The sequence below is a fragment of the Heterodontus francisci genome, chromosome 2 (assembly GCF_036365525.1).
Source record: "Heterodontus francisci isolate sHetFra1 chromosome 2, sHetFra1.hap1, whole genome shotgun sequence".
Taxonomy (NCBI): Eukaryota; Metazoa; Chordata; class Chondrichthyes; order Heterodontiformes; family Heterodontidae; genus Heterodontus; species Heterodontus francisci.
Genome location: NC_090372.1, coordinates 136907556 through 136926270, shown reverse-complemented (window position 1 = coordinate 136926270; position 18715 = coordinate 136907556). Strand labels below are relative to the sequence as shown.

Here is an 18715-nt window from a genome sequence, read left to right as displayed (position 1 = left end):
GCTAACCACTGCGCCACTGTGCCGCCCTAAGGTTGTGCACACCTTTTTAAGTTCTGCAGTGAAGGCACCAATTGATAACGTCGCCAATGAAGCACTTATTACCCACCTCAGATGCAGGAATCAGCACATCCTTGCGTCCTCTCCTGCACTGCCTCCTTTGCTTGAATGTCGTCCTTGAGTGTCAAGGATTGTTTTCTCAAGGGCACGTTTTACATGAAAGGAAATAAGGAAAGAACATCAGTGTCAGAGCTTCCCTCCCTCCAATGAAATTACTGTTGAGCATGCTTTATGCTCTGCAGTATAGGCATGTACTGATAACACCGCCAATGAATCACTTATTACCCACCTCAGCTGTAGGAGTCAGGATGATGTAACTGCCCCTATCTCGTGATGGTTCAATGCTGCTCTCAGGGAAAACATGAATGATGTGAGGGTGCTGGAAAAAGAAGCACATTTCTTTTGGACTATGAACATAAAGCAGGCCATTTAGCCCAGCTGTTCCCTGCTAGTGGTTATGCTACTTGTGCGTCTTCCCATCCATTCCCATTTAATCCTGCCTACTACTATCAGCATCACCTTCCATTTCTTTCACTCTTACCTACCTTTGCCTTCAAGCAACACTGAGGATGGGGAACGGTGTGGCTGCACTCCCACCTCACCAGTTGTGTACGCAGCAAGAGCATTCACATTTGTGCTACCACTGGACACGGCATGCTTGTTTCTTTTAGTGCTCAGTCTCTTCTTGCTGAATGTTCCCCAAGTGCTTGACCCGTTTGGACGCCCTCTCTGCTTGACAGGCAGCAGCTGGCAATTGTGGAGTCTCACAAGGCTCTGCATGGTTGTTTCAAAGGCGGATGGGGAAACAGGTGGCTGTGTGTCCACGTGCCCTGCTCTGATGGGTGCAGGAACAGGTGGCTGTGTGTCCACGTACACTGCTCGGATGGGCGCAGGAACAGGTGGCTGTGTAACTGAACAGCAAGGAGAAGGTACCGCAGGTGGGGGAAGTGGAGCTTTGAATAGGCAGGCGTATGTATGTTGTAGCTGGTACCATTGATCTGAAAGCAAGCGGTATTTTTCCTTGTAGCTGAGGGGCCTTGGCTGTTCCTCTATAATCACAATGGCAGCAGCCACGCCTGTCGTCGTTGGTGTCTGAGATGCACGCCAGCGGCAGTTGGGGGCAAGCCTGTCCAAAGGCAGATGCAGATGTCTCTGCACAACAATAGCATGTGAAACATAACAAGGCACATCACAGGATGTGCCTGCAGACCATGCTACCTGTTCAAACATCTCAAGTTTACTGCTGAAGTCGTCATAACTCTCGAACTCCTGGGTTGTGAAGGTGGCAAGGAACTGCTCTGTGGAATCTACTGACATTGCCATGATCGAAGTTTGAAGTTCAGGAAGGCTATTAAGGGACCACACGGGAAACATGAGATGAGATAAGAAATACAGAATGCACTCCATTGAAACGTTACAAAAACAAAAGTGACCGTTTAGATGGTAGGTTGTTCGCTGGACTGCAGCACATGTACTGCCTGCACACAGCAACTCACAACAGGGACTGGAGCACATGCGGTGCCCCAGACAATGGAAATGTTTTCAGAGCAGCTTACCTTGGAACAATCTCCTCGGTCTAATAAAAATGAAGCAAATCTCCAAAACGACTAAATAATTCAGATAAAATGCAAGAAAATGCCCGACGAAACCTCTCCTCCTTCCACTTTCAAAAACTCGTGCCGAAGCTTTGACGCATGCGTCAATATCGGAAGATTGACGCATGCGCAGAGGCCAACCTGGCGCGTTGCCCGAGGAAGACGACGTAACGCGATGACGTCATTTGCGCATGCGCAAGGCGGTCCTGGCAAACCGGGCCGCAGCGCATGCGCAGAGAGCAGGAGACCGTGTGCGCACCGCGTCATCTGCGCATGCGCAAACTGGTCCTGGCAAGCCGGACCGCAGCGCATGCGCAGAGAGCAGGAGATCGTCTGCGCATGTGTGCACCGCGGCGCAGCCTGATGTCGTCAGCGCTGGCGAAGCGTTGTCATGAATCACTTTGTTATTTATATAAGAGATATTTACTATTCTATAACCTTCCTGTATTATGTGAGACTATTTCTTTCCCGGTGACCAGATGTAATCCCAACTCCCTGGCACTAATGCCCAACACAACTGCATAGAAATAAAGGCCGCCAAATTCGGCTCCGTAGCAGCTGTACTTTCGCTGCTACAGGTGCTGGTTTAGTCTCAAAATGGCATCTGTGCTGCTTTTGTTCACTTCCAGCACACCCTGTGCCGAATGCCATTCTGGTGAGGGCATTACGATTGTGTGCTGGAAGCATGCTGAGTAGGCTGCTGGTGACGGCAGTCATTGTCTAACACTAATTTGATGCCAGAACTGCAATTTTGGACTTCACCATACTAGTTAATGCCATCTCTTAAACATGCATAGCTGAACATTTGTTCAGCAACACAAAGACCTCACCTCTCCACCCCTTCATCCAACAATGCTATTTAAAGAGAACATCAACAACTTGCAGGTTATTTGCTTATTACTTTCTATTGATTCTGCTTGAATTTTTGCAAGTACTGGTTATTTGGAGGAGTTGCTGACACTTGCTGCTGCACGTGGGGAAGACATTGGCTGTGACTGCCAGGGCTCTGGGCATACCACTTGCTACCAGTTATGGGTGCCATTGTAGCAGACCCCCTCAGGCTGCATATGAGTGGGAGATGGTGCAAAAGTAGCAAATAAGAAGACAACCTGCTCACAGAAGAAGGAGGGCGAGGAAGGAGAGAGGGCTGTCATCAGAAGACCTTATCCACCTAGGGTCTTCCGGGACCACTTTTCTTACCATCACCTAAGCTAGGAGCAGTTTGTGATTGTCATCTGCGATTCATGAAGGAATTTTGCCACCTCTTGCAGCCTGAGAGCTATCAGTGACTGTGAAGGTGGCCGTAGCCCTCAAATTCTACATGTCAGGATCCTTCCAGGCTGGAACTGGTGACATAACCAAAATCTCCCAGTTTGCTGTCCATTTCTGCGTCATAGAAGTTACAGTGACAGAAGTGCATGCCAGGCAAGTGGACTACATCATGTTCTCTCTGAACAGAGAGAAGCAGGCAGAGCATGCACGTATTCCTGCTTTGCCAGGAATGCGGGCTTCCCCATAGTGCAGGGTACCATCGACTGCACACATGACTTTTCAGGCACCGCATCTTAATGCTGAGATGTACCGCAGCTGCAAAGGTTAACAGTCACTCCATCTGCAGTCGGTGTGTGACCACGCTCAGCACATCATGCTGGTAAAGTCTACTATCCTGGAAGCAGTCATGATCTGTTCATCCCGTGCCAGTCGGCTGTCCTAGCAATCTTTCAGCCACCGTGTCAAACCAGAGGGTGGCTGCTGGGCTATCTGCTCTACACCTGTCTGCTGACTCCCCTCCACAACCCAATCACACATAATCAGTATGCATGTAATGAGAGCCATACTGTCCCAAGAAACATCATCGAGTAATTGAGTGGTTGAAACAAAGTTTCTGCTGCCTCAACTGTTCTGAAGGAGCCCTTCAGTATCACTGGAGCAAGATATTCCAATTCATAGTGGTGTGCTGCATTCTCCACAACCTGGCCATCATGAGGAAACAACCCTTGTCACCATGGGAGGATATTGAGAGGGGTAGAGGAAGTGAGAGACCTTGGAGTGCATGCCCACAGGTCCCTGAAGGTGGCAGGACAGGTAAATAAAGTGGTGAAGCAGGCATATGGAATACTTTCTTTTATTAGCTAAGGTATAGAATACAAAAGCAGGGATGTAATGCTGGAACTGTATAAAATACTGGTTAGGCCACAGCTAGAGTACTGCATACAGTTCTGGTCACCGCATTACAGGAAGGACGTAATTGATCTGAAGAGAGTACAGAGGAGATTTACAAGAATGTTGCCAGGGCTTGAAAATTGCAGCTATGAGGAAATATTGGATTGGCTAGGGTGGTTTTCCTTAGAACAGAGGAGGCTGAGGGGTGACTTAATTGAGGCGTACAAAATTATGATGGGCCTAGATAGAGTAGACAGGAAGGACCGGTTTCCCCTTGCAGAGAGGTCAATTATCAGGGGGCACAAATTTAAAGTGATTGGTAGAAGGATTAGAGGGAACATGAGGAAAAACTTTTTCACCTGGAGGGTAGTGGGTGTCTGGAATTCACTGCAGGAACTGTGGTGGAGGCAGAAACCCTCAACTCATTTAAAAGATCCCTGGACATGCACCTGAAGTGCTGTAGCCTGCAAGACTATGGACCAGGTGCTGGATGGTGAGATTAGATTGGGTGGCTAGTTTTTTCCTTCTGTGCTGAAACTTTTCTATGGTTTTGGCAACAACCTCAGGAGGAGGAGGAGGAAGAGAAGGAGGCAGCAGCACACCCACATTCTGAACAGGCTGTCATAGTCATAGAGAGATACAGCACTGAAACAGGCCCTTCAGCCCACTGAGTCTGTGCTGACCAACAACCACCCATTTATACTAATCCTACATTAATCCCATATTCCCTACCACATCTCCACCTTCCCTCAATTCTCCTACCACCAACCTACACTAGGGGCAATTTACAATGGCCAATTTGCCTATCAACCTGCAAGTCTTTGGTTGTGGGAGGAAACCAGAGCACCCGGCAGAAACCCACACAGTCACAGGGAGAACTTGCAAACTCCGCACAGGCAGTACCCAGAACTGAACCCGGGTCGCTGGAGCTGTGAGGCTGTGGTGCTAACCACTGCGCCACTCCATGATCATTGTCCATGATCATTTAATTCAACTCCAGTTCTCTTGAATACAATCCCAGATCTGCATTGTCCAATAGTCGCACACCTTACAATCCCTTATTTATGGACCATCAAAGTGTCCCCTTGGCCACATTGCTAAAATGAAAGCCACCACAAAACAACCACACTGTCCTAACTTTGTGCAACAAAACATCCAATAATACGTACAAAACTCAATGAATCACCCTTGCGCATTCCCTTACTGTTTGTCTTGTGGGCACCTTTGCCTATCTTGGTGCTCCTGCACTGTGCTGCTCCAGTGGCTGCAGCATGTGTTGTGTTTTCCTCTCCTTGTGTTTGTGTTGACTATACACAAGTACCAAACATGTATAAGGGATTGGTTAACATATAAAGTAGGTTATTTATTGATGACTATTCAGCATGTGTACAACAAGGAGTGATCTGACACAGGTGTGGTCTGGACAACTACTCTCTATCGACTCACAGGCAGAGTAGAATTCACATGGGATGCAATTTTAAGGTGTGGTTATGTTTTCGATGGACAACAGTGTAAAGGAAATGATGTAATATATCAGGGTGGGGTTAGCCAGAGCAAGATAGAGTAGTTTGGGAGCGAAGAGTCCCAATGGTTGAGAGCTCTCACTGACTGGATTAGAGTGAAGGAAAGATGCACACTAGATTTGGAAGAGTGAAGGATATAAGCAGGAACATAGGGCTGGGGGACGTCGCAAAGATCGTCATAGAGTCAAAGAGTCAGAAGGAGACCATTTGGCCCATCGAGTCCATGCCTGCTCTCCATGGAGCTATCCTGTCAGTCCCACTCGCCGGCTCAATAAAGTCTATTTCTCTCATGTAGCCATCCAACTTCCTCTTGAAATCAGCAATTGCCTCCGCTTCCACTACCCTTGTGGGCAGCGAGTTCCAGGTCACCCATTGCATAAAGAAGTGCTTCCTCATATTCCCCCTGCATCTTTTGCCCAAAATTTTCAATCCTAGTCCTTGTACAATTTGTTAATGGGAACAGCTTTTCCTTGTCTAACTTATCTAAGCCTATCATAATCTTGTACTATTAAATCTCCTGTCAATCTCCTTTGTTCTGAGAAGAACAGACCCAGCTTTTCCAACCTAACCTTGTAACTAAAATCCTCCATCCCTGGAATCATTCTGGTAAGTCTCCTCTGCACCCTTTCAAGGACCCTCACATTCTTCCTGAAGTGTGGTGACCAGAACTGGACGCAATCCTCCAGTTGGGGCCTAACCAGAGCTTTCTAAAGGTTCAGCTGCTCCCTGCTTTTTTACTCAATGCTTCTATTTATGAATCCCAAGATCCCATAACCTTTACTAATCACTCTCTCAATATATCCCGCCATCTTCAAAGATCAGTGCACAAGCACCCCCAGGTCTCTCTGTTCCTGCACACTGCTTAGCACTGTATGTGAGGTGAAGATTTTGAAATCTGTCTGTTTGGGTGATGGGAAGTCATGGGGGTCAGTGAAGAAAAGATTAGTTGAGCTGAACTTATTCTGGGATAGAATGCAAACAATAAGATTCTTGGATGAGTTAGAACTTATGTAGGGTGAAACTTGGGAGTAGACCTTTGAAAAATTGAAACCTGGAAAAGATGAAAGTAGGAATGAGGGTTTCAGCACTGGTGTGAGTGAGGCAGAGATGGAGCTGGGTTATGTGACAGATGAAAATGGGTGATCTAGATGAAGAATAAGATATGTGTTTGAAGCTCAATTGAGAACCAAAGATGAGGTTAAGCCTTGTTATACATCATGTTCATTAAGATTGTGATCATGAGGTTTTACAAATGACATAAACTGATAAAAATTCTGAAAGTTACCTCTTTATCTTGCAATAGATTATTGACTGTTCTGATATTTGTAAAATCACTTTCTGGACTCGTTATTAACATTTTTACTGCCTTGATTTTAGCCTTGAAGATGCTGGGGATACTGCAGCTATCCTCAGCTTCTTCTGGGTTATGGAAGAGGGAAGAAATTCAGGTAAATTTCTATTCCTGTTCATTATCCAGTGACTCATATTGGAAAATGCGCATCTGTTGATGTGCAGTGAGGACAGGATCGAGCTTGACTGTGACGTTTCTCGTTACCAGATAGTCTGAGGTGCTTATTGTTTAGGATGACTCATGAAGAATGGTCACTTGGGAGGGATATTTGGAAGCCTATTGCCATTTGTGAACTGCACACCACCATGAACCAGCAATTCAGAAGATCAGGGAGAAATCTGCAGAAAAATAAAGAGGAAAATAAAAAGCAGACAACCTGCGTAACGTGGGGGGTTGACTGCTGGAAAGGATACCTCAGCCACCCATTAAACTAGCAGTAGAAAAATGGTGGTGGAATGGAAAAAGTCTACCACTTTAACTCTGGTTTGCTGCCAGGTGGAGGAAATTAAAATGCCACCAACCTCCCTCACCTTATGTTACTGATGCACAATAGTTGTGAACAGTCGCACACACATGTGATTTGTGGTTATATTTTATTGAACTACTGTTGAGCGATGCAGAAGAAAGTTTATTTGGCAAAGGATTATTTAAAGAGACTTTCGGTGTTGATACATTTTGGGGTTTTAAAGGGCAATTTCCCAAGGCAAATAAAGAGTTCCATTTCTTTCTACTCTATAATATTTGTGTTTGTTACTAAATGGTCTGCACAGTCTGGACACACATTACTGTCTCAGCATTCTTGAACATGTTACACTGCTTATTAAAGACAAATTAGAAAAGAGTGATTTCATTCTGATAAAAAATCCTTATCTTTCAGACCCACCATAGTTATTTCATCAGGCCCTTGCTAAACTAATTTTGAACTCCAGCCTTGGAATCATCCCTACTTTGAAGAAAACTAGCATTTATAAAAATGAGGCACAACATTTATGGGAATTCACTTCAGAACTCTTTGTGTTGGTGTTGAATTTCATCTTTAAGTTGACGGTTGTTTGCACAACAAAGTGCCAGCTTGGCTCAGTGGCATAACACACTTGCCATGGGTCAGAAGGTTGTGAGGTTGAGCCCAACATTAGGATTTGAGTGCATAACCTAGGGAGATACTGCAGTTCAGTGCCAGTCAATCAACATCAAAAAATATAGATTCATCTTGTTGCTGTTTGTGGCACTTTGGTGAATCCAAACTTTTGTTAACCAAAAGTATTAAGGGATATGGGGCAAAGGTGGGTATTTAGAGTTAGGCCACAGATCAGCCATTATCTCAATGAATGGTGCAACAGACTTGGGGGTTCAATGGCCTACTTGTTCCTAGTTACCCATCCATATCATAGTGAATGCATTTCAAAGCAATGTATTGTCTGTAAATTATGTGGAACATAAACCCCAGCATGGGCTAGTTGGGCTGAATGACCTGTTTCTGTGCTGTAAATTATATGTAATATGTAAAGCACTCTTGGACATTTCTAATAGATGCAATAAGGCACTATATCAATTCCAGTTCATTCATTCTTGTTTACTGGAGGAATACTACATTGTCAGATGTTCCATATTTTGGATGGGAGATCCCATCTGCCTGTACATGTACAGCTATCAGCTAACTCCTTTAACAGTGTCTGCCTCGCCAATGCATGCTCAAGCTGCAGTTTTGTTGAGACTTAAAATATTTTCAGTGCTTCTATGAAAACTGTCATTTTCAGAAAGTCAAGAGTCTGATGTGGAAACTGAGAATCCCAGTCCAGGTGGCACGGAAGGCACGCAAGATCGGTTAGCAGGCACCAACTTCAGGTTTATGCCAGCTCCTGGGCATGACAGACTGTTCGATACACGAAATTCAGCTGATGCACTGATGGGAATGAGGGCACGAATAAACTCCAAACAAAAGCCAAGAGAGCAGCAGGTAATAATCAGAAATTTCTTGAAATCATTTGGAAAATTTTGATTAAATTACTGATGGCTTGATATTGGTAAGCATTTGTCCAAGGTTTCTTTTATCATTGCTTGATAGTTAACGAACGTCTCACCAACTCATTCATCCAAATACAACACTCTAGACAATGTTCATGCTGGTTACACATATTTTTCTTTTTTTAAATTGTATTTCCCCTCTATTTTCTCCTCTCTGCCATTGGCTCTGGTTCATTCTGGGCTATGATTCCAGGAATATAGGTTGCGCAATAGTATTTTGTTGAGACAGTGACTATCGACAGTTTATTTGATCACAGCACACAACACAGCTAAACGCAATCATATTCTCATTAGTTATTCACGCACATTGATGCTTTCCAGCAACCATTTAATATTCAGGAGTGAGAACACTGGTAATTTTTTCCCACTTAAACCAAGGTTAGTTAAGCCAATTATTGCTCCCTACCCCTGCCGTGGCTCAAATTAATAAGTCAACACACATCTGGGATCAATTCTGGACTTCCTGGTCTCTATGGCCCTGTTATTCATTACTTTAAACAGCTGAGCAATTGTAGAATTACCTTTGAAGCAATTGTAAATCAATGCTCTGATGTTAAGTTGAACACATAGCTCACGATTTTCCAATTTTAAAGAAAAGAAAGACTTGCATTTATATAGAGTCTTTCATGACCACCAGCCATCTCAAAGTGCTTTACAGCCAATGAAGTACTTTTTGAAGTGTAGTCACTGTTGTAATGCAGGAAACACAGCAGACAGTACGCACACAACAAACTTCCACTAACAACAATGTGATAATGAACAGATAATCTGGGTTTTTGTGATGTTAATTGAGGAATAAATATTGGCCACGGCACTGGGGATAGTTCCCCTACTCTGCTTCAAAATAGTGCCATAGGATCTTTTACATCCACCCGAGTAAGCAGATAGGGCCTCGGTTTAATGTCTCATCTGAAAGACGGCACCTCCGACAGTACAGCACTCCCTCAGTACTGCACTAGAGCATCAGCCTTGATTTTTTTGTGCTCAAGCTATGGAGTGGGACTTGAACCCAGAACCTTGTGACTCAGAGGGAAGATTGCTGTTATTTGCTTTATTGACTGAGGCCTAGAGTGTAAGAGAAGGGAGGCTATGCTAGAACTGTATAAAACACTAATTAGATCACAGCTGGAGTACTACATCGAGTTCTGCTCACGACATTACAGGAAGGATATGATTGTATTAGAGAGGGTGTAGAGCAGATTTACGAGGATGTTGCCAGAAATGGAGAATTTTAGCTATGAGGGAAGATTGAATAGGCTTTTCTTTGGAACAAAGGAGGCTGAGGGGTGACTGAATTGAGGTGTATAAAATAATGAGGGGCCTAGATAGAGTGGATAGGAAGAACCTATTTCCGTTAGTAAAGAGGTCAATAACCAGTGGGCATAGATTTAAAGTAACTGGCAAAAGGATTAGAGGCAAGCTGAAAAGTAATTTTTTTCACTGAGAGGCTATGGCGTTCTGGAACTCACTGCCTGAAAGTGTAGTGGAGACAGAAACCCTCATCTCAATTAAAGTAGTAGACACTTGGATATACACTTGAGATGCTGTAACCTACAGGGCTACACACCAAGAGTTGGAAAGTGGGATTAGATTGGATAGCTATTTTTCAGCCAGCATGGACACGATGGAACGAACGCCCTCCTTCTCTGCCATAAATCTTTGTGTTTCTATGTTTCTTCGGGGGTCAGAACATCAGCAAGCTAATTTTCCAGTGATCATTTGCATTTTTGAGGCTCACTCCCCAGCCTCTGCCGGTGAGTCTGCCAAGATGGGAATGGACATTGGTTATGGATGGCCTTGAAGACCTGCTACAGTTTACTATGTCTAGTAGCCTCTCTGGTGAGATTTAAAAATTACTTTGAAATTGATAAAAGCAAGTGGCTAGCTAAGCTAATGCAATCATTCTGCGATCAATTGGCTAGTCTTCTCTGGGCCCTTTACAATTGAAGGGAGCCCTCTGCCACCCAGAGCAATGTTGACAGTCAGGGGCAAACAAGTGTTCCTTGTGCTCAGTGTTGTTATGTCATAAATGACATAATTAGGTCATTTAATCTATTTCTGGTATTTGCATAGCATTACAGAATGCCCATTTATAAGCGGGCAACTGTCTTCTACTTCTTTGCTAGTTCCAGCAGGAAATCTGAGGATCAGAGCAATCTGAATGGAAAATCTAGGGATCGAATATTGATCATTTGATATTCGTTTGATAACCTTATCACCATGTGACACTAGAAACCTGTAACAATCTTTGATAACTTGAATATAAAAGTTGTAAGCCCACTTTAAAAGTACAGTAGTTACACTATCATTATGCAACATGCTTAGTGACAATATGATGCATCCTGTCTACATCGGTAGCAAATATGGAGTCTACTTCTGTCAATTTTCTACCAACTTGGAAAGTAGCACTGGTATCAAGAACATTTGATAGAGATGATTGTGTCCTGTTAATGCTCTGGGTTGACTATGTATCATTACTATAAACACAATGTTTATAGAATCAAAGAAAGTTTAAGGCACAGAAAGAGGCCACTTGGCCGATCGTGTCTGTGCCAGCCAAAAAACGATCCACCTATTCTAATTCCACCTTCCAGCATTTGGTCCGTAGCCCTGCAGCTTAAGGCATCTGAGGTGCATATCCAGACTCCTTTTGAATGAGTTGAGAGTCTCTGCCTCAGCTACATTTTCAGGCAATGAGTTCCAGATCATCACCACCCTCTGGGTGAAAATGTTTTTCCTCATCTCCCCTCTAATTTTTCTACAAATCACATTAAATCTATGCCCCCTTGTCACTGACCTCTCTGCAAAAGTGAATAGTCCCTTCACCTCCACTTTATCCAGACCCCTCAAAATTTGTACATTTCAATCAGATCTCCCCTCAGCCTTCTCTGTTCCAAGGAGAACAACCCCAGCCTATCCAATCTTTCCTCTTAGCTGCATTTTTCAGTCCTGGCAACATCCTCGTAAATCTCCTCTGTACCCTCTCCAATGCAATTACATCGTTTCTGTAATGAGGTGACCAGAACTGCACACAATGTGGCCTAACCAATGAGTTATACAATTCCAGCATAACCTCCCTGCTCTTGTATTCTATACCTTGGCTAATAAAGGAAAGGATTCCATATGCCTTCTTAACTACCTTATTGACCTGTCCTGCTACCTTCAGGGATCTGTGGACATTCACTTCAAGGTCCCTTACTTCCTCCATACTTCTCAGTATTTTCCTATTAATTGTGTATTCCTTTGCCTTGTTTGACCTCCCCAAATACATCACCTCACACTTCTCCAGGTTGAATTCCATTTGCCACTTTTCTGCCCATCTGACCAGACCATCAATATCTTCCTGCAGCCTACAGCTATCCTCCTCACCACACGGCCAATCTTTGTATCGTCCGCAAACTCCTTGATCGTGCCCCCTACATTTTCGTCTAAATCGTTAACATACACTGCAAAAAGCAGGGGACCCAGTACCGAGCCCTGTGGAACCCCACTGGAAACAGCCCTCCAGTCACTAAAACACTCGTCAACAATTACCCTTTGTTTCTTGCCACTGAGCCAATTTTGTATCCGCCTTGCTGCATTTCCCTGGATCCCATGGGATTTTATTTTTTTAACCAGTCTGCCATGTGGACCTTGTCAAAAGCCTTGCTAAAATCCATGTAGACCACATCAACTGCACTACCCTCATCTATCTTGTTACTTCTTCAAAAAATTCAATCAAGTTGGTCAAACAAAATCTTCCCTTAACAAATCCATGCTGACCTGACCTTGATTAACCTGTGCCTTTCTAAGTGACAGGTTATCTTAACTCTCAGAATAGATTCCAATAATTTGCCCACTACTGAGGTTAGACTGACTGGCCTGTAATTATTCGGTCTATCCTGCGCATCCCTTTTTAAACAGAGGTACAACGTTAGCAATTTTCCAATCTTCCAGCACCACATCTGTATCCAGTGAGGACTGGAAAATGATGGTCAGACCCTCTGCTATTTCCTCTCTTGCTTCGTTTAACAGCCTAGGATACATTTCATCTGGCCCTGGTGATTTATCAACTCTCAAGGATGCTAATCCCATTAATACTTCCTCTCTCCCTATGTTTATCACATCCAGTACTTCACACTTTTCCTCCTTAACTACAATATCTACATCGTCCCCCTCGTTTGTGAAGACAAACGCAAAGCATTAATTAAGAACCATACAAATATCTTCCGCTCCTAAACATAGGTTACCTTTTTGGTCTTTTATGGGCCCCACTCTCTCCTTAGTTATCCTCTTACTCTTAATTTATTGATAAGACATCTTTGGGTTCACCCTTGTTGAGTATTGGGTTCACCCTTATTGAGTATTCATCCACAGTGCACCACATATTGTACATCGATGGCAGGAGAGCAACCTATGCATATGTGTGAACTAATACATGTCCACATGTTGAATATGCATAAGCATGTGGAGTTCAAACAAATATGCATGGGACCCTCTCCAACTTGGGGACTGTTAAAATCATAAAACTCGACAAGCTGTTCAAGTACGCAACTCTAGTCTTTCCACCCGCCATTGCTTCAGAGCTAGTGATGATGTTACACAGTGTAGCTGCAGGATTATATATCCTTTCAATCAGCATAACTTCATCTATGATATTATGTAACACAAAATAATTTAATTTTATGCAAATATCCCCTGCTATTTTATTTGACTTCTAATATTTGCATTGGAGTAACTTTGTGAGGAGAGACTCCTGGTATGAAGCATCTCTAGATGGGAACACAGGACACAGATTTTGTCCAATAGTGTATCGTCCTATCTCTGACCCATGTTCTCGCAGCAGAGCTTCATGACCATAAGGTTATCATAGCCGTAGTTATGTATGGAATTTAAATATACAGCTCAATCTCCATTGGGTATAAAATTGGGCTTGGATAATCCACTTAAACTGTATAAAGGCATTTTTCCTGCCATGCACAGATTGCAAGCTGGCGACAAATGGACTCAACTTGCATTATTGGGTTGGATTTTAAGAGCCTGCCGCCGATCTCGGCGGCGAGATAAAAAAATGGCGGCCCTTGCAATGGCTCATTTAAATAGCTAGGCCATCTCAGCGTCGACCTCCATGGTGGCCTCTGCTGGAACAATCTTCCGCCTCCCCCCCACCCTGCCCCCATCCCTCCACAGAGCCAGACGTCATGGGCTAGATAAAATCCAGTCCAGTGTTTTCATTATGGGTGACAATAAACAGGATTACTGTTTTCAAATGAGCAGGGTGTATGTGTTCCATCCGCTGTTAATTTAGGAGGTAGATGTGGCAGGATTGGATTCACATACTAACAGGAGTTTTTGCAAAAATGTTTTTATTTGTTAAAAGATTTGCCCCTCCTTACTTGCTAGGTTGACAATCAAATTCATTCTGTGAATGTCATCAGAAGTTTTCCATATGAAAATGTCACACATCACCAAAATCATCTCTATATAACGTTGATAATGGAATATTTCAGTTCCTTACAAGTATTGGACTTAGTAGGTGAACCTAATCTGAATCTGACAAACCGCAAATCAAACTTCAGCTACTCCCTGTACACTTTGTTATTAATCATAATTAGAACATTGTTGTGTATTGGTTGTGCTACCATTATTCACATTCTCGGACAATAGAAGGAGTATGCAACCTACACAAGTGTATACATGTTATAATAGAATATGCGACTTAGTCTCTTCCTTACACTTGTGCCTTTGTACTTCGCAAACTTGCTGCTCTCTGTGTTTTGCTGCCTCCACGAAGAGTCTGTCTTGATGTGTAATTTTGGTGAACCTATTATTTGGGCTTTGCTCTTCCCTCGCCTCTTGCTCTCCCTTGAATGCTGCAGGAAGTGGAGAACAAGAGAAGATAAAGCACCATTCAGCAACTTAGAACTAGGCAGGCATTTATTGGTGAAAAATTGAAAGGTAGAAAACAGAATAAGAGGAGGAAAGAATAAGACAGAGAGAAAGAAGCAAAGATTTTAAATGAATGATTTCTTTAAAATTATATAATCTTCTCTATGATCTGGTTAGATTAACATAGGAAGCGGGGAATTCATAAAGCTAACTCACAAAATATACCAATCTATTCAATATTCTTTGTGCAATGTCTTCAAATGACCACATGGAGGCATGATCACGTTCTTGATTAAACCTAAAGTTTAGTAAATTAAAAGGCATCCATATGAAAAGTACTGTCATGCCTCATTCATATTTTTTTCATTTACCTAGCTATATGCGGTAATATTTAAAAGACATGGGACTGTGATATTTTCTTATTTTTGAGCAGTTTTTCTTTCCTTCCAGATAAATATTTAGTTGAAGTGTTCCAGTGTGAAGAGCAGGAGAGAACCGTTTCAGTTAAGAGACAGTGAAACAGCCCATCCCAACTGACATCAGGCAAAAGAATCACATTTTACCACATTGTTTGCTCTAATCAGTAGTCACTGTTAAACTTCTGGCATCATATTAAACTAAAAAGCACAGCTTCTGATCCATTCTCAAACAAATGTCACTGAATTAAATACCCACTAATGCACACAGTATGTAGTGTGGACATCAGCAGAGTGAGACTGCTGAGTTTCCTCTTCATCAAATGTCTTTCGGCCAGGGTCTATGGGAGGGATCTTTGAGTGGGGATTTTTCTGTGAAAAATAGATGCTGTTTACATTCATTATTGTTATTCAAACTGTTAAAGCTTTCCGTGCTGTAGATTTGGTGGTCTAGTGAATTAGACATTGGGGTGGATTTTACCAGCCTTCTAGGGATGTGCTGGGAGGCACGTGGGCCCTTAAAATGGTGAGGGAAGGCGGTGGGGTGGAATGCCCATCGCCTTCTTGCTGCCGGTGGCATTTTACGTGGCGGGTGGGACCTCTGCCGCATGGAGAGCCCGCCTGGTGAACCCTGGAGGCCTCCATGCAGGCCCCGGGGGAGAGGCCAGTCTCATAATTGGGCACTCCGTGGCCCACGGAGGGCCCCCCAAACGGCAAAATCTGCCCCTGTTCTCACCAACTAACCCCCTTGCCGGAGCCTGCCTAACTGATCCCGTCGACCCCAGAGCCGACTCACCTTGTTGTGAGGGCAGTGTGCATTGCTATGTCCTCAGTTGGGTGCATTCCCAGCAGTGACCACCGCTCCCAGTAGTGCTGCTGAGACTGAAGAGCTGCCGGCCCTCCGATTGGTGAGCAGCTCTTAGAGGTGGGTTGTCATCCTTTAAAGGGACGGGAGCCCCAACGGCAACTAACCAGCCAGATGGACCAAAAATGTGGCCGAAGCTGGGGTCCCCCTGCCTTTCGGGCCCATTGTCAGGGCACCCACCATCCTGACTAAATTCAGCCCATTGTTTCTTCCTGGGATGTAGTTTTGAATACAGTTCAGTCTAATGGTTGAAATTCCCTCTGTCTGCTGGCTATATAAGTATTTTTTGGGAGGCTTTGACAGACGTCGTAATAGGCATGTTCTTAAGGCAGAAGAAAGTAGCAATAAATTAGTATCTTCACTCAGAAAGGTCAGAAGAATTGGTGTTACGGGTGGAAAATGTCACAATTGTGCAGTATTGGATTTTTTTTGAGAATGAGTTCAGGTGTACTTTAATGGAAGAATAACAAGGCCTATACTCTCTATCTAATCATGTTTTAGTGAGCTTGGACTGCTTGATCCAGATACTTAGTGCCTGAAATCAAATATACCTCAGTCCTTACCTTACCTCCGCCACTGCTGAAACCCTTATTCACATTATTGCTACCCCAAGATTCATCTTCAACCACTCCTCTCCATCCTTACACAGACTTCCAGGGGTAGAAGTTCAACTTGCCACCCAGGTGTATAACTGGCATTGCTGACCCATGGATATGAAAATCTGGCAGTCTCTGTCACAGGCAGCCAATCTACAATGCCAGCTTTACACCCAGGTGACAAGTTCAAACTCTACCAGCAGCAGCCAAAACTTTGCCAGTGTTGTGTCCTGCAAGAAGAAAATGATTCTGCATTTTGATAAGCATAAAGTTCACAAGTGAAAAAATTGTTTTCACAACTTCATAATCAAATTTATTCAGTATATAGATAGGACCTAATATTCATTCATAAGTTCATTTTTATGTTTTCCAATTTTTTTTCATGTTATTTTACCACTGTATATAATTTTCCACCCACAAACATTATTCCTTGGCTGAGAAAGTGAATGGATAATTTGCTGTCAGGTCTCTATCAAGGACACTCTTAAATTACTCACTGCTAGGTACAGGATAGTGGTTTGAGATAACTCATTGTGGTTGAGCATCTGACTGCTGCTCGGTGCCTCTTGAATGGTCAAGCCAAGATTGGGAAACTATTTGGTTAAGAGTTAAGGATTCAATAGTGTATCTTAGCTTTTATATTTAATGGTTGATGTAGCAATCCATTGTTTCACTGGAAGACAGAATTGTTTCAATAATGTTTTTTTCCTTTAAAGAGATGAATTATCAGTAATGTGTAGGTAATGTATCAACACTATTGATCTCTGTCTATGCCCTTTCCTTCCTGGCTATTCTCAGAAATTTAGTGCTAAACAGTAGAGGTCCGTGACTTCAGTACACAAGTAGCATTGTCCTTATTGATCCCTTAGGAAAACAGTTGATATCTTTAAAATGGGTTAAGTTTACAATTTTCCCCCCAGACACACTACGTTAGCTCAAATCTGTATAAAAAATGATGCTCTACAGATTTGAAGTTTCATTTCTGGACCTCATCACAGCTTTAATCCAGACCTGGAGACAAGAACTGACTTCAGAAGGAGAGGTGGGAGTAGCTGCCCTTGACACCAATGCAGCATTTGACCAAGTGTGGCAACAAATGGGATCTAGTAAAACCAGTGTCAATGGGGAAAACAGCAGAACCTAGACACCTGAAAAGGCAGATAGGGCCTCAGTTTAACGTCTCATCCAAAAGACAGCACCTCTACAGTACTACATTGGATTGTCGGACTAGGATTTTGTGCTTAAGTCTTGGAGAGGAACATGAAACCACAACCTTCCGACTGAGAGATAAGTGCACTACCAACTGAGCCACAGCTAACATTGATTATAGTAAACTGGAAAAAAAGTGAATATGGTCAGAATACACCACTAATTTTTAGGAGTCATGCTCGAATTAAGGAAGGGTTAATGATGTAGAATATTTACATTTGTGTTTTACTATAAATTATGTGGAGCTTACTGTACATCACATAAAAAACCTGGCTCATAATGTCAATACTATGTTAATTCTACCAGGGTCCTTGCCAGGAGGAAATGCAGCGTGCCATTGACAGGATTATTCTGATTCAACAGCATACTAATGAAGATCTTTACAGGTTTCACATCCCGAACTGTGATAAGAGAGGATTCTATAACTTGAAACAGGTATGTGGATTTTTACAGTTAAAAGCATAATGAAGGATTTAGAAATCTCGGAACAAGAGTAGGCCATTCAGCCCCTTGACCTGTTCAGCCATTCAACTAGATCATGGCTGATCTATATCTCAACTCCATTTACACACCTTGGATCCATGTCCCTTAATACCCTTGCCTAACAAAAACTTATCATTCTCAATTTTGAAATTTTCTATTGGTCTAGACTGAACAACTTTTTGGGGGAGAGTTCCAGATTTCCACTATCCTTTGTGAAAAAGTATTTTCTGGCATAATCCCTGAATAGCATATGTCTAATTTTATGGCTATGTCTCCTTGTTGTGGACTCCCCCACCAGACAAAATAGTTTCTCTCTATCGATGCTATCAACTCCTATCTGGAAGCAATTACAAAGCAGGGTGTGAGATAGGGAGACCTGTCTGTTGAACAGTCGCACAAGCTCATCCCCTGTTTACAACCAGCATGTACAGTTCAGAGTTAATATAGGTTGCTGCAGCAGGCTTGTTCTTGCATACAATATACTAAAATAAGCCTCTGATCGCGTTCCTTTGGCACACCAACATGGACTTGCTAACTTTTTTTTTCATTCTCATCTTTCCTAAG

At 43.1% G+C, this 18715-nt stretch overlaps 1 protein-coding gene across 1 annotated transcript in view; it reads left to right on the top strand.

The window, feature by feature from the left end:
- The window catches only part of LOC137347149 (insulin-like growth factor-binding protein 4), a 120220-nt gene that overhangs the window by 86761 nt on the left and 14744 nt on the right, over positions 1-18715 (top strand). The window contains exons 2-3 of the mRNA XM_068011301.1: positions 8447-8646; positions 17975-18103. Of these exons, the coding sequence (XP_067867402.1) occupies positions 8447-8646; positions 17975-18103 (329 nt within the window). The remainder of the gene's footprint in view (positions 1-8446; positions 8647-17974; positions 18104-18715) is intronic.